Raw genomic sequence first — 16,893 nt, forward strand, 5'->3', positions numbered from 1 at the left:
TCAAAAAACAGTCTGTATAGTATGCAAAACTACAAATGTATGACAAATATGAACAGTTAGATTAACTAATAATATATATATATATATATATATATATATATATATATATATATATATATATATATATATATATATATATGTACATCCTGGCTGTTCAATTTTTTAACCAAAGCAGAACACTTTTAAAAACAATTTATTAAATGCCTTTCCCTCATTTCCAGATATTTACTGTAGCATATTTTCATTACAATATGATAGTGCTTTAGAATTTTTGCTCATTTTATCAAGTACATAATTTTAATATGCACCTACCATTCAATAGTGATTGAATTGTGCTCACTGCCTGACCTGTAAATAGAAAAAAACTAATGTTATATCATCTTAATAATCATTGACATAAATGTAGGCTTCACTGAAGGCAGACAGTTTTACATAGCTAGTACATGTACTCTCGGTTTATATGTAGTTACAGTATGGCAAAGATTGGTAAACAATATCATATTCACTTTGGTTATCATGAATGGAAATCCTATTGATTTACAGTGTTTGGCAGAAACCTTTATTACACTGGCTAAAATGAATATACCCACTTTTGCTTTCTTTTAGAGATAATTGGTTGAACTGATTTGGCTGGCCATTGCTTGTTTCTGGTTTAACTACTGGATGTGTGGGTTTCTTGCTGATTTTTTCCTTAGTGATTTCCTCTGGCATTGCTGGGGTAGGACTCTTGGTTCGGTTCAGTGGATTCACTTCTCGATGTTGTGGCGAGGTGGGACCAGAGGTTTTACCGTTTGGCTGTGCAGACTATAAAAATCACAGTGAAAAATCTCAGCAGTTGTTAAGTGAACCTCAAAGTGTATATGTATTCAAAATTTCAATATAATCTATAAAACAAAAAAATATGAATTAAAATCATAAGGAAACTTTGACAAATGCATAAATGTATAATGTTTATGGAAAAGTTAAAAAAGAAATACAAGCAATACTTTTAAATGATATACCAAGTATAGGATTGGCATTTACAAATAAAGAGAGACACATACAATTTAGCAAAGTCATGCACTAGAAGTATGTATTTGTGATAAATGGAATACTGGTACATGTTGCTAATTTTGGTCCCTGTCTCTAAGACAAGTGGGGATAGAAATGACATCTATTGAATCACAATCATATACATCTAATAATTTCAAAATTTTGCAAAGTTGTTACCGATATTCAAAATTATGGACAGACAGGCTGAGTGATTGGATCTACTTTTATACACAAAGACATGTAATGTCATTAAAAAAACTGATTGAAATGACACAATTTGAATGGAAATAAAATTCTAAAACAAGGTACTGTGATGTACTTCTGGGTTGTGACGCTGCTGACGCATCTTTCTCCAAGGGTCTTTAAAGTTATACATGGATTAATGATTCTGTCTCAGAGTGGAAGACATAATCAATTAAAGAATGTTTTCAAGATTTATGAGAGTTATTGGTGTGTAAATCACACAGACTTCTCACTATCCCCTCCTCCTCCCCATCTTATGTTTTTCTCTCTTCTAACCTTTATATTTTAGTCTTCTTCGACTACAAATGCTTCAATACATGTGCAAATAAAGAGATACAAGTGTATACATTGAGTACCCTTTTCAAATAGAGAGCATACAAACTTACGACAAACTCCGAGTCCTCTAGCACTGCTAACTGCTGACTATGTTTCTCCTGTTCAGATAGGTAGGCTATGGGGTTTATTAGTGCATCAATATAAACTGCAAATGGAAGAAAGAAAACATGCACAAAGAGAATTCTGATAAATATGTACAGAAATAAGGTAACCAATGAAAGCATGATTGAAGCAGAGTAAGAAAACATAATCTAAATGTTCAAAAATATTCCATGCCATTTAGACTCCAAATGCATTGGAAGATCATTTTTTGTCTGTATGATACATTCTAGCTCAATGGCAAAAATGAAATAAAGAAAATAAGCCTTGGATTTGGCATTCAATGGGTATTTGATGATTGAAGAATTTTTTTTTGAGTTGTTAAAGCAATTATTAGTTTTGCAAAAAGGTTTTAAAGACAGCAAGAAATAAAGCATTATTTTTTTCTGCCAACAATGAATTCATTCACATCAAAAAGATATATCAGTTTATCCAACCATGCATCATCATTCGTATCAACCAGTATCAGAGCCCATTGCAAAGAATAACAGCCATTTTTTTAGTACCATATGATACAAGATTTTTTAAGACTGTGTAGTGGTTCAAACCTTTAAACTACCGGTACTGCTTTTATCTATATTGTTGATTCTTATACTTTTGCCAAACGATTCTTGGTCAGAAAAATTAAGTCCCTCCCCAGTATCAAAGAACTTGGAGAGAAGAGTTTTTCTTTTCTCTTTTTCTCGTTTACTCCAATATTGTCTGGGGTTTGTCAAAGCATCCACTAAGCCTGAAAAGTTATCAGTGATTCACAGACTTAATATACTAATACATGTATTTAAATGAACTTTCCCGAGTGAATTTTAAGAAAAATCTCCCTTTCTAATTCTATTACCTGTTCATATACAGTTTGTGTATTTCAAATTCAGGAAATCAAAAATTAAATTGTTTTTATTTATAGCAAACCCATATGTTAAACATGTTTAATGTTTAATTTGGGTTAGTCAACTAATTCCACCTCAGCTACACACAAAGACTATTCATCAGCATTAAAGGTAGTAATTTTATGAACACATTTTATAAAATCAACAGATATTATACAATGTCCAGGGTTCTGTACACATGTATATTTCCCAGGGTTCATCAGAGACTCCACAACAGCTACAAAGGTAGTGGTGATTCATAGACTTAACATACAGACATTCTGATAATTCGTAAGTGAATAATAAGTCATTGAAAATTGTCCATCACATTTAACACACTATTGCATACAATTCATTTTACTGTGTGTGGAATCATTTTATTCTGTGGGGCGTCAAAGTTTGTGGCAAGCGAAATTTTACTTGTTGATGAAGATGTCATTTCAAGGGTAACTTCTTTACAAGAAGATTTAATGAATCAATAGTCCACCATCACCCACCCAGCCCCCAAAAGTGTTGTTGGGATGTAAATTTGAGGGAAAGAATGACCCACAAAATCCACAAACACTGATTCCCCAAGAACAATGTTGGTTCCATAGTGCTTTATGTTTAACTACTGGTAGTCTTTTAATCCTGCTAAGCAATCTGCTTGTAAAGCAAAAGTCATATACACTAATACAGAGTTTCACTAACATTTAAACCTAAATTCAAATTTAAATAAACTAGAAAACTGACCAGTCAGCAAGGGCCCCGCAAAGGGGTAGAAATATAAGGCTGCAGCTCATTTAATGAGAGTTTTACTTGATTACGTTTTTAAAAAATATATGAAGATTATAAGTTACAACTGTTACAATATTTTTAAAATTTCAAGATAATTCCTAAATGTCCCAAAACCTGTAAATAGTAACCTTGTATTTACATAAAACAGGGAAAACCTCATGTCTTATTAAAAAAAAACTAAATTAAATGTGTATTTAAAAAGATTTAAGCAGGTGTTTTATAAAATGCAAGCTTTCAGTGAATGCAAATATCAACCAAGGTTGACCTCAACTTCAAAACAAACATCAGTTACAGACAAAGGTGTTCATTTATCTTCATGTGACAGATAAAGATAAGCCTCTAAATTTTCTGCAGCAAGCACGATAATTAATCTCAGGGGATTAATTGTACTGCTCTCTCATCCTTTTCTTCTAAATTTACAATAAGAACTTTTTTCAGCTCTGACAGAATGGGGTTACTATGTGATTACCTATTCAAATTAAGAGCATAAAGGCAGCAAAAAAAAAATAATGAAATAGTGATAACAAGAAAGAATATCTTAACATATATTTTGATTTTAGAATTCAATAAAATTATCAAATATCATTGTGTACGGTATTTAACCTAAATAAAGTATGAAAATTATTTTAAATCCATATTTCAGAGAATGTGCACATCATCCAAAATTGACCTAACTTAAAAACAAAGTTCATTTGCAGGCAGAGGCTACTGGTACAGTAATTAATCTGAATGTGACAGATAAAGATAATGCTTTGGATTTTCTTCAGGAGGAAAGCTAATTAATCCCAAGGGACTCATAGCAGCATTCACTTTACAATGGGAACATCTTCAGCAGTTATCTCTCTTTGCCCATTCATTATGCAAAGTTAAGGAATCTACCCCACCACCCCAGCTCCAAACTAGAAGACGTAGAGAGACAAACTTAGCATCAAAATACGTATTTCTGCCTACTGAACTACCATACCAAATTTGAACTTGATTGGGCAACCATAGAAAAAGTTATCAGCAAAAAACAGAAAATTTGTGGACGGAAGAGTGACAGACGGACAGACAGACAGACAGACGGACAGACAGAGTGATTACTATATGGCACCCGCAAATTCTTGCGGGGCCCTAACTAACAAAATGCCTGCCAATGTGATTAACATACTGAAATCCCCCCTCCCCCCAAAATTACTCTTACCAGACATAAACTTACAAAAATTCAAAGCAATAAACATACTGAAAATCTAAATGAAGACCTTACCTGACATATCATCAGGAACATAATCCTTCACATTGATGTGTACAAAGACAGTGGGCATTAATAATGGCAAGTTACACTCATTCCTCAGAGGTATATGTCGGTAACCTGAAAAGATAAACATTTTTTGACAAGCATTGTACTGATTTAAAAAAAAAACCTCATAAGACAGATACATTTCTAATGTAAGCTTGGCTCCACAATTTTTCTGAAATATGAAATAAATTTTGATCCAGTGCCTACCAAATCCATGTATCACTTTAACTTACATAGATATTTATCCAGGTGAGCTAAATGAACCCTTATCTTCATACCTGGTCCCTCTTCTGGTAGAAGAATATTACATTAGCTCACCAGGATATTCACCCAGGCGAGCTTAGTAGGCCCCCGTACATACATACCTGGTCTTAGTCCTCCACTGATAGAGGAGTTTCACATTAGCTCACCAGAACATTTATACAGGTGAGTTTAGTAGGCCCCCATAGTGTAAATACCTGGTCTTAGTCCCTCCACTGGTAGAGGGGTATTACATTAGCTCACCAGGATATTTACCCAGGCGAGTTTAGTAGGCCCCTAGTCTACCTACCTGGTCTTAGTCCCTCCACTGGTAGAGGGGTATTACATTAGCTCACCAGGTTATTTACCCAGGCGAGTTTAGTAGGCCCCCTAGTCTACCTACCTGGTCTTAGTCCCTCCACTGGTAGAGGGGTATTACATTAGCTCACCAGGTTATTTACCCAGGTGAGCTTAGTAGGCCCCCTAGTCTACCTACCTGGTCTTAGTCCCTCCACTGGTAGCACCCTGTGACCTAACAACTTATTGTTCTCATCCATCACAGCCAGCCGTATCACTGCCAGAGTTGGCAACACAACCTGAAAATGGATGATTATTGATTAACAAAATCACTTACATAAACATTGTCACAAGCCACAGGTTTTGTGTCCATTCTATTCCCACAAACAGGGTGGGGACAGAATGGACACAAAACCCATGGCTTGCAATGATGTTACATAAAATACTTAATGTTATCAAGTTTTTCTTCACTGTGTAAGTTGTTTTTCATCTTTAATAACATAAGAATGTTGTTCTTATCACACTGGTTAAGAATATTGTTCTTAACCAGTTCCACAAATCAAACCTTGAAGTATCAAATATATATTTTTTTATCCTATGGTGTTTTTACAGGACTTGTATATTTTTCACACATGCATAAGACAATTGCCACAAGTATAAATCCAGATCATTATTAACTGTCCAAAATTAAGGCACACAGTGAAGTATTGATGATCAACTTTCTAGATAAAACACTTAAATCTTACCTTTTTGAATACAAATGGCTCCTCGTCATATACAGGATTAATGCCATTATTTGGGACCGTCCTAGTTCGGTGTCGTTTACGAACTGTGTCTGTGGGTAGACCATACATATCCACCTCTACATAAGTACCAATCTTTTTGTCTGTTAAAAATTGCCCTGATATAACCTGAAAAAAGATGAGTCTCCTTGTATTGACAGTGTAGTTAAAAAGATTTACTTTTTACAATCTGAAAATGTCATATCTAATTTGAATTTTTTTCTTTTGAATCCTTCAATTTTTAATTTACTTTAATAGTTAATGTGGCTGCCACAACACCATCCATAATAGATTCCGCGAATGGATCAAATCGTCGGTCATCTCGCCTCATAAAGTCTGGCTTCAGGATGTAACCACATTGATTGTTGTATTCAAATATTCCAAGATTTAATTGCATGGCAAGATCTGAAATGAGGTCGACAGAGTCAAGTTCCTTGGAACAGCAAGATAAAATAATCATTATATACATGTACAGCCGAAAGAATGACTTTAGTACAAATTAGTCCTAGAATGACTTTAGTACAAATTAGTCCTAGGAGTTGCTGGATAATCTTTTTGTACATGTTTTTCTGAAAAGTTTATCCATTGAAATATATTTTTTTTCAACAAACCTAAAGTTTGGAAGTTTAATGCCACAAGTTGGCAACCCGCATTCCAGAAAATCTACAAAATAAAATGGATGAAATAAAGGTCTTTATCTCTTAAATTTTAACGGTTGGTAAAAATGAGCTTATAAAATTTTTAAGTAGAAAAAATAACAATGTTAATGTAGAAATTTTGCAATAGAGTTATTCCATTTTTTTTAATCACTGAAACTCCATATTATGTTCAGTAAGTAATAACTAAATGTCAGACCTGTGGAAGGAAGTTACTGGAGTCCACACGTGTCCCCCGGGGGTATATCCTGCTCAACTGTCTCTTATTGTAACTGAGGGGGGTTAAGGAACAGGTATATAATATTGTAAGCTTCACAGAAAATTATAGCCTTAAACAAAATGTTTAGCAGTAAAAGTATATAATTAGTTCAAGGATACTTGACAAATTCCACAGGGTATTCCTTCAGAAGACTGGTTGCTTGAGTTTCCACAAAGGAGGAGATTTCAAAACTTTTGTTTCTCTCTGAAAAATGTAAAAAAGACACAATATTATAGCCGTTCTAGCATATAGGATTCTTATTAGAGTATCTGGCAGGGAAGTCTGATTTTACTGGTAATAAGATTAAGAAATACATCTTTTGACATATATTACTTCACAAAATCTCTAAGACTTTTTCCTGAAGTTTATTACTTCACAAAATCTCTAGGACTTACTTTCTGAAGTTTCAAAGGAATGGAAGTGAACTGGTTGAACATAATTAACAAGCATTGACATTTCTAACCCAGCCTCGGCTTCTTGTCCAGCTGTACCCTGAAAAACAAAATTGAAATTTTGTTGTCATTGCCTCACTGTCCAAGTGACCCCCTCCCCTCCAAAAAAACCCTCTGAAGCATATTTTATCATTTTTCACAAATAGACCCAACAGGACTGAATTCTATTATATATTGTCCCTCTTCCTTTACTGCATTCCTTGTGAAACACATCAGTACCCACCTTCTCCACTTTGAACTGAATTTGCTCTTCATTATCGTCATCCCCGTCATCGTCATCGCTGTCCGAGGAATCCGAGGGCACGTCCTCTAGATTGGCATCAGGGCCGGGCACTCCTTGACTGAGGGTGTCCTCTGACATACTTTCAGACCGTTTCCCCCCTTCACCGCCTCCGACCCCACCCCCTGTCCCACCTCCTTCATCCACAGAATTTGTATCCTTCACTTGACGCTGCTTTGGCTTTTCTAAAAAAATATTTTAAATTATTACCTTGGGAGTCATTAGTTATCCAAATCCTGGATTCGGTGTAAAACATTCGATAAATGTTATTAACCCTTTAAGAAGTTAGAAATATTTCAATATTTTTTTCATGAAGAGAGAGACTGATAGTAGTCTAAATGCAAGTGCAAGCATCACTCAAAACTAGGTTGATAGTTATAAGCTGGTGTGATATAAGAAGCTGTGCCATTATGCAAAGAGAATTTGCAGGCATATTTACCAAAAGACATAAGAGAGCAAAAATATTATCAAAGTTTGCCCCAAACACATCACAGTTCTTGTGGCGAGATTATTCATTTTGTGGTAAGTTTTAAGCACTAAAACCTAATTAGAGATTATATGCAATTTCTAGTTAACATAGTAAAAACACATACATCAACTTTGCAGTATTATGAAATACATTGTGAATATTTTGTATTAGATGGTTAAATCAAAAGCATTTTGTCTAGTATGGCTGTTAAAAGAAAACACACATTATCTACATAGTTCTGTATTGTACACGTGATTCTCAATCACGAGTGAACTGAAACCTATAGAAATCTGCTTCTAATAGCATCGCTGTGAAATTAATCAAACGCTTAAAACCTGTAAACAAAAGTCTATAGTCTACCCCTTTCATAAAGTTAACTAAATAGGAGTTCTTAATCTCTTATAATCATTATTAAAAGAAGTATTGCCATACATCTTGTAGATTGGTGAAATAGAAAGCCAAGCTATCTTCAATATTAAGACAGCAATATTATGAAAATGCAAATCATCCCTATTAAAGTTCTTACATCTCAAAAGCAGGTTATTCAAAAGGTTATATGATTTTTTATCATTTTCAAAAGAATAAACAACCTCAAGTAAGATTCCATTTTTTTTTATTTTTTGCAAATTTTTTTTCCCATATTTCATAGTCCTTTTCCTTGAGTTATTCTAAAAAAACATCACAAACATCTAAATCCTGTTGCATAATTTTCAATTTATTAGACCCCTAAAATATAAAAGAAAAGAAGTTATCTGGCATTAGAAATACTTGCAGCAGAAATAGAGAGTAAGGCAAGTCCGCCATTACTGAGAACACCTGGTTGACTAGACTGATAGACTATATAAGTGCTCCGGCAGTGGCTATTGTTAAGTCTGTTAACGCTTAGTGCAGAATTACATATTGTTAAATGAAACACCAGTTACCTTTTTTCCTCTCTGTAATGGGAACCAACACATTTAAAAAAAAAAAAAAAACATATATAGGAAAAGATCCATGTGGATATTCTTTTTCATATTCTCTCATAATAAACTGTGTTAAGGGTGTTTGCAAAGGGGTTCATACTGTCAAATGTGCATATTAACTTTTTTAAAATTTATTTTCATATTCATTCACATTTGCAAAAAGTATGATGCAACAAGGCAGCAATGTTGCACATGCCATGACTGTAAGTTAGTGAGAATCTGACCATGCTAGGAATCACTGTAGAGCTACAGTCTTACCTCTTTGGTGGAAATGCTTCTTCTTGTTCTTGACGATGATTTTACGCATTAGACTACATGGGCTTGGCAATGGAATACCTGTGTCTAACTATAAAGATTAACAAATAAGCATTATTAAGCAACTTTTGTTTGACATACCTAGAAGCTTTGTTTCTCTATAGCAATATTCTGTGTCATAAATAAGTAGCAATCTAATTTTCAATGTTTAATTGTGTAGCTTGAAAAAAAAAACATTTTTTTTGGTAAATTTTAATACCGTAATGAAATTTAAAATTTGAGAAAATTATGGCAAAATTTTTAAATTTTATTGAATGTTTAAATGTTCTTGGTGATTTACAATTACATGTATGTACTGAAGTAATATGAAAATCAAAAGCCTGAAAGGCTTCAATGGCGTCGAACAAGAAAAACAATTTCAAAAGATCCGCAAATAGGTCAAGTGAGTGACTCCAGTAACATAATAATAAAATTTTTAAAAATAGTCTTAACTCAAATACAGAATAGGGCCTGATAGCCTTGTGTCCTGGTCCGAATGAGTCAGGGTTCGAATTCACCAGACATCATCAGAAATGTCCATCCTCTATATCAATCTAATTTCTTTTCAGTCAATCGAAGACATATGAAGGGTTTCATAAATTATTTTAATTAATTGCCATTTAGAGTTGTATAATTAATTTTACAACCAATTAATGTTACGATATGATAAGCGCGGTAAACATACTGGCATTACTGGTCAATATCGTAGGTTGTTCGGCTTAAATTGGATTGAAGATCGTAAAAGTAAAGCTAAGATTAAGAAATTCAATCTTTATACTCTTGTTGTATTCGTGTTTATTTTGTAATTTTAGTAATCGGTCCCAAAAATTCGACGCACCCTCTCAGTAGAAATTCATCCGCAACAACCATAACGTTTTTCTTGCGTAAAAATTAAATTTAATATCGTTGTTTTGTAGTAGTATTAATTGAAGATACAATTGTTCAAGCTATTATTCATTGTGAACGTATTAAAAGAAATTGGTTTACAGCTGTTGCTATTTTCTATTGCGGATGCATCCACTGACACGTGCGGTCGTGTAAACCTGACTGATCGCTAGATGACGATCGGGCAAGCCCGACGCCATAAAAAATTGATGTATTTTTCAAAGTACAAAAGAATTAGACCAAAACGGGAAGTTTACAGTAAGATCCATAGATATGTAAGTGCAATATTTTTCAATTAAGTCACTTCTACAATATTTTTCAATTAAGTTTCAATTACAGGAAATCCGTCTAGTGTGTCTGTGAGTAACATGTCCCCAAATATGTTCCTGCAGTGGGCTGCCATCTTAGCTTGCTGCCTTTGCCTGGAATATTCAAACAAACAAGACAGTTTAAATAGAATCCTGTTGAACAAAAACAAGCTATTTAAATGAATATTCAATATTCAGGTCAACTATAAAAGTTTCTAGCAAATAAAAATTTAGGCTAAAATTAAATGAATTTTTTTATCTCTACCCTCTAAATTCAAGGAAAAAATTCACACTGCAAGATTCTAATCAAAATGCTGTCACAGACCAATACATGTACAGAAAATATCATATTCGTAATCTAAGACTTACGAGCAGTGATTCTCAAAAGAGAGTATAACTGGATATTCTGATGTTTTAAAAGCACTTTCTGCGATTGCTTCAATCACTTCCTATGAAGAAAATATATTATTATAAATAAACAGTTTCCTCTTCTTGTGAGCAAAAACAGGTGAACGCATTACAAAAAATTCTGAGACTGCAATATAACAACTGAATAAAACTTACATAAATAAATATCTTAAAGATAATCTTAAAGATTTATAGAATAATGATTATCAAACTGATTCAAGGATCAAGGAATGTAAGAACATATTCAAGTATGAATAATTTCTAAAACTAGGCAGGTTATTGCAAAATAAGTTGGTGACACAAGGATATTAGCAATCTCATTAACAGTCAATATTTCACAAATTTTATCGTCAATACAATGATCTTGTTTCAAATACAATCTATCATTAGATTGGATGCTGAATGTTATCTTTCATAACAATAGTAAGGGCATTATTTTCACACTGGATTGTTTACAATACTTTTCCATTTATCTGCTCATAAACAAGGGACACACAATAGTTATTACCTATATTCATTGGATGCTTAACTTCCTAATCTGGCAATAACTTTAAACACTAACCCTTTGATAAGGATAACTAAGATTAAATACAGGATGAAAGACTTTTTCTTTTAAGAGGAATATCAATAATGGATACAGATAATACTAAAAGGATGGGTACCTTGAAAGGAACTTCAGTGCACATGGTATATCCATGAGTGATGATGGGTTCTTCATCAGCGTTTCGACCATCCCAGCAATCTAACTCAATACAGCGACACCCTGTCAGTAGAACTTGTCTATACATCTCAACTGATGATCGCCCTGTCAGTTGGTGACCTACAAAAACAGGAATCAACCATTAATTTGTAAACTTCTCTCCCTAATAGAAAAAGTTCATATAATTAACCTTTTTAAAACTGCACACCCTTTTCCCTGTATTTAGAACCCTTAACTAAAAATATATAATTTGTCATAATTAAGGGACTGTTCACATCAACAAGTTAATTGTTTAACTCAGGTAGTAAATCCATGTTAAACTTACTCATTTTCATGTATTCCAGATTAAACTGGCCCTCAGTAGTATACTTTTGGTAATTGTGCTTGGTTTTATTATTAACTAGAACTGTCCAAACGGGACAAAATACCCCCCGCTGGGTTTTTCAGAAGTAAGTTTTTCCATAAGAAAGATATGGAACGGACACGAATTATGAAATTTTTCTTCCAATGACCTTGAACTTCCCAAAATGACCTTGGGTCAAGGTCATGACACACCCTTGGGCTATGGGCAATCTTTGTGTGAAATGAGAACCTACAAAGTTTATCCATACGAAAGATATGGACCGGACATGAATTATGACATTTTTCTTCCAGTGACCTTGAACTTCCCAAAATGACCTTGGGTCAAGGTCAGAACACACCCTTGGGTTATGGGCAATCTTTCTGTGAAATGAGAACCTACCAAGTTTATCCATAAGAAAGATATGAACCGGACACAAATTATGAAATTTTTCTTCCAGTGACCTTGAACTTCCCCCAAATGACCTTGGGTCAAGGTCATGACACACCCTTGGGTCATGGGCAATCTTTGAATGAAATGAGAACCTACCAAGTTTATCCATAAGAAAGATATGGACCGGACACAAATTATGAAATTTTTCTTCCAGTGACCTTGAACTTCCCCAAATGACCTTGGGTCAAGGTTATGACACACCCTTAGTTCATGGGCAATCTTTGTGTGGAGTAGTAGATTCTAATATCTCTCTGTAAGAAAGATATTGACCGGACACGTTTGCACAGACAGACGGACAGATGGACGGATGGACAGATGGACAGACAGACAGATGGACAAGGTGATTCCTATATACCCCCCCAAACTTCGTTTGCGGGGGGTATAAAAAACCACTTACAATATAGGTTAGTGTGTTGTTTAACTATGCCCCACCCACTTATCCTATAAGTGGATGTTTAAGTATTGACATGCCCCACCCACTTATCCTATAGGTGGATGTTTCAGTATAGACATGCCCCATCCACTTATCCATAGATGGATGTTTAAGTATAGACATGCCCCACCGACTTATCCTATAAGTGGATGTTTAGTTTAGACAGACATGCCCCATCCACTTATTCTTTAGATGGATGTTAAGTATAGACATGCCCCACCCACTTATTCTTAAGATGGATGTTAAGTATAGACATGCCCCACCCACTTATTCTTTAGATGGATGTTAAGTATAGACATGCCCCATCCACTTATCCTATAGGTAGATATTTAAGTATAGACATGCCCCATCCACTTATCCAAAAGGTGGATGTTTAAGTATAGACATGCCCCATCCACTTATCCTATAAGTGGATGTTTAGTTTAGACAGACATGCCCCACCCACTTATTCTTTAGATGAATGTTAAGTATAGACATGCCCAACCCACTTATCCTTTAGGTAGATGTTTAAGTATAGGCATGCCCCACCCATTTATCCTAAAGGTTGATGTTTAGTTTAGGCATACCCCACCCACTTATCCTATAGGTGGATGCTTAGTTTAGGCATACCCCACCCACTTATCCTATAGGTGGATGTTTAGTTTAGGCATACCCCACCCACTTATCCTATAGGTGGATGTTTAGTTTAGGCATACCCCACCCACTTATCCTATAGGTGGATGTTTAGTTTAGGCATACCCCACCCACTTATCCTATTGGTGGATGTTTAGTTTAGGCATACCCCACCCACTTATCCTATAAGTGAATGCTTAGTTTAGGTATACCCCACCCACTTATCCTATAGGTGGATGTTTAGTTTAGGCATACTCCACCCACTTATCCTATAGGTGGATGCTTAGTTTAGGCATACCCCACCCACTTATCCTATAGGTGGATGTTTAGTTTAGGCATGTCCCACCCACTTATCCCATAAGTGGATCTTTCACCCACTAACCCATAACTGGGTGTTGAGTTTATCCATGCCCAACGTACTTTCCCTGTAGGTAGGTGTTTAATTAAGTCCCCTAACTCACCCTGTAGGTAGGTGTTTAACTAAGTCCCCTAACTCACCCTGTAGGTAGGTGTTTAACAACATCTTCTAACTCACCTTGTAGGTAGGTGTTGTGACTGGAATTACAGAAGTAGTGTGCTAGAGGCTGCTTCATGTCATGGCTGAGATCAAGCGAGTCTGGCGGGACGATGTTGTTATCATCACTCAACAGAAATCTCAAGAACCCATCCTGTGACAAATGCCCTACAACAACAAACATTTGCAATCAAAAGACGGCTCAAAATTTACACTCTCCATATCAAAAAATGTAAGTCTGTGACTATATTGAAACATTTATAAAATTAAAATCCCTAAGATTTTAAAGCTTACAAAATACTTTGATAGTAGTAAAATTAGTTCATCATATCTGAGTACATCAATAATGATTCCTATAGTTTTATGGGTTTTTTTTCAACAAAGACTAGTAAAATATGGTGGGACTAATTCACAAGATAGTATTAAGTCTTTCTGAATCTGGATTCTTCCAAGGATAATTTTGATTTCATAGGTGGTTAGCAAACAGATTGTTTGAATAGCAGAAAATCCCATTCTTACGAATTACTTCATTTATTTTTTTAAACATTGTCCTCTTCCTTAATATATTTGGGGAAATAGGGCACAACTAGAAAGCTTATAATAAGAATTTTGTTAGTAAGCTCTACTTAGTTTACTACAAGGAATAATAAAATATTGTCTTCATGCATCACACAGAAGGCTGCTGTAGTAGTTCTTAGGACAACAGAAAGAAAGTTAAACATAATGGCATCTAAAAATAACATTTAGTACATGTATTTTCATATTTAAAAAGAAAAAGAATTGTGACTTTCTGTTGTTATTTTCCTCTTAAAGATATCTGAATACAAACAAAATGTCAACTAATGAATGTAATAAAGTAAAACTTAATCTACATGAAGAACATAAGAACTTATAGTAAAATACTAAAATTCACATACATGTATCTAATTAAACAAGAAACTATAAAAACCTTAAGAGAAAAAAAACTCTCCTCTTCCCCACCTTCCCTCTTAAATAAAACCATCGGGAAAAAAGTATTTATAATTTAGTACATGTATTTTAAAAATACTTAATGTACAAAATAAAGAATAGTAAAAAGAACAAACTTTGTGAGTGATCACATCTCAGTAAAAAATAAAACCCAGTTAAAAAAATTGGAAAAAGAAAATATGAGAAAACCTCATCCAAGAGTGTTAAAAAACTTGCCATGGACAAACACAAAATATATCATTCACCTTACAATGTTCTACTAAAATTTTATCCTTTTTATTTTTGTAAACAAGTGAAACAGCAGACCTAAGAAATGCAGTTAAAATAATGCAAAAATCCACATTTTTTTTAAAATCAAAGATCGCCTGATTAACATTCATTACTTTCCATATACAGTCAAATCTTGTTATCTAGAATTCGGAGGGGTTTGTATTTCGAGATATCTGAAGATATTAAGGTTTGAATACATGAATTGGTTAGGTCTTCCAACTCACTTCCAAATATCCAAGATATTTAAGATACTGATGTTCGATATACTGATGTTCATCTGTATTAGAAATACAAATTTTCATATTTTTGTGAACCCTTGTCAGAAAAATTCTTACAGTCTCATGAGGGGTTAACCCCAATCCCACCCCCAAATCAATATATATATATATATATATATATATATATATATATATATATATATATATATATATATATATATATATATATATATATATATTACCCAGGAATCTTTAATATTCCTTTTAACTTACCAAGTATTTTCATTGTCATACATGTAATTATTAATGATGCTCTACTTTCCTGTAATGAATGTTAACTCAAAGCAGAAATGATGGTAAAAGAAAAGAAATGATTCAGTCACACCTAATAAAAAGTACATATACATGTAAATATATATACGAAAAAATAATGAAAGGCAACTTAAATGGAACAGAACACTCTATGGCTCTACTACCTATCCTTGGTCCACATACATGAGCATGTAGACCCTGGGATAAGATTACTTTGATCTGCTTCACTGAATATTCAAGCTTTTTGGTGAAACTGATCCAGTAATCAATGCAGTGCATGCCACTACCCACTTACCTTCCTCTTCTATGGAAATGAGTGAGAACAAATAGCAATAAATGTTAATCCAGGTCAATGGAATTCTTAAAAACTTACGAAATAAAATTAAGGGGTTTTTTTTCTTCTTAACTAAATTGAATACCCTAAAATCTTGAAAATAAGACGGATTTAATAATAAGCCGGTTTTGAAAATAAGCCACCTATTTCTTGCATTAAAAATTACTCGAAAATAAGCCGGTCATGACAACGCCATTTAGGAAAGATGTTAAACGTTTGAGATTTCCTCGTCTTAAAAATTTGACGAGTGAAAACTTTGACGATATTTATTTACTGTGCAAAATAGAAAGTTATCTTTCTTTAATTCATTTAACCTTTACCAATTTCTGCATACGACATAGTACGAACGAGTACGAGTAACGACGTCATAGTACGAACTAAGTCTGTAGCTACTAATGAACGTATGTAAAATTACCAATAAAGGGTTGTTTATAAAGTTAATTTTTTTTACCAGTAATCATGTTACGCTGGCTAAAAAAACTTAATTGCGGAACCAGCTAAAATGGTGAATTTTTTTCATGAAATTGTCAGAACAATAATTATCTCATCTAGACCTGTACAAGCTAACAATGTGTTATAAGGTGGTAATAATTAAATAAGTAAATAGATAAAAGGAAGATTTGTTTGTAAAGCATTTAACTGTCAGGTAATACTGCCCGAGGCAAGAAAATGATTCGAAGGGCTTCAGTAATTACATTTCAATGTACGTATACATTGTAATATTGAAAAAATATGTGTTTGTTTGATTAATTTATCAAGTAATTCAATTGCAAGCGGATATGTAAATTCATATGCTGTATACAATGAAATTAACTTT

At 33.8% G+C, this 16,893-nt stretch overlaps 1 protein-coding gene across 7 annotated transcripts in view; it reads right to left on the reverse strand.

Moving 5' to 3' along the window:
- LOC134283455 (1-phosphatidylinositol 4,5-bisphosphate phosphodiesterase classes I and II-like) overlaps positions 1-16,893 on the reverse strand; it is a 39,458-nt gene that overhangs the window by 6,379 nt on the left and 16,186 nt on the right. For 6 of the 7 annotated variants that reach the window (XM_062765905.1, XM_062765904.1, XM_062765908.1 and 3 more), the window contains 17 exons: positions 13,995-14,141; positions 11,584-11,741; positions 10,883-10,962; positions 10,543-10,627; positions 9,285-9,372; positions 7,539-7,780; positions 7,259-7,355; positions 6,983-7,067; positions 6,804-6,876; positions 6,560-6,611; positions 6,199-6,353; positions 5,913-6,077; positions 5,366-5,465; positions 4,597-4,701; positions 2,259-2,440; positions 591-804; positions 313-348 (listed from right to left, as the gene is read on the reverse strand). In XM_062765905.1, coding sequence (XP_062621889.1) covers positions 313-348; positions 591-804; positions 2,259-2,440; positions 4,597-4,701; positions 5,366-5,465; positions 5,913-6,077; positions 6,199-6,353; positions 6,560-6,611; positions 6,804-6,876; positions 6,983-7,067; positions 7,259-7,355; positions 7,539-7,780; positions 9,285-9,372; positions 10,543-10,627; positions 10,883-10,962; positions 11,584-11,741; positions 13,995-14,141 — 2,064 coding nt within the window. Of the gene's footprint in view, positions 1-312; positions 349-590; positions 805-1,661; positions 1,757-2,258; positions 2,441-4,596; positions 4,702-5,365; positions 5,466-5,912; positions 6,078-6,198; positions 6,354-6,559; positions 6,612-6,803; positions 6,877-6,982; positions 7,068-7,258; positions 7,356-7,538; positions 7,781-9,284; positions 9,373-10,542; positions 10,628-10,882; positions 10,963-11,583; positions 11,742-13,994; positions 14,142-16,893 lie in introns of all 7 variants that reach the window. The other variant, XM_062765907.1, reaches the window with a different exon arrangement.

This window comes from Saccostrea cucullata, unplaced genomic scaffold (assembly GCF_032062105.1).
Source record: "Saccostrea cucullata isolate Sc308-1 unplaced genomic scaffold, CSIRO_AGI_Scuc_v1 ctg527, whole genome shotgun sequence".
NCBI classification, from domain to species: Eukaryota; Metazoa; Mollusca; class Bivalvia; order Ostreida; family Ostreidae; genus Saccostrea; species Saccostrea cuccullata.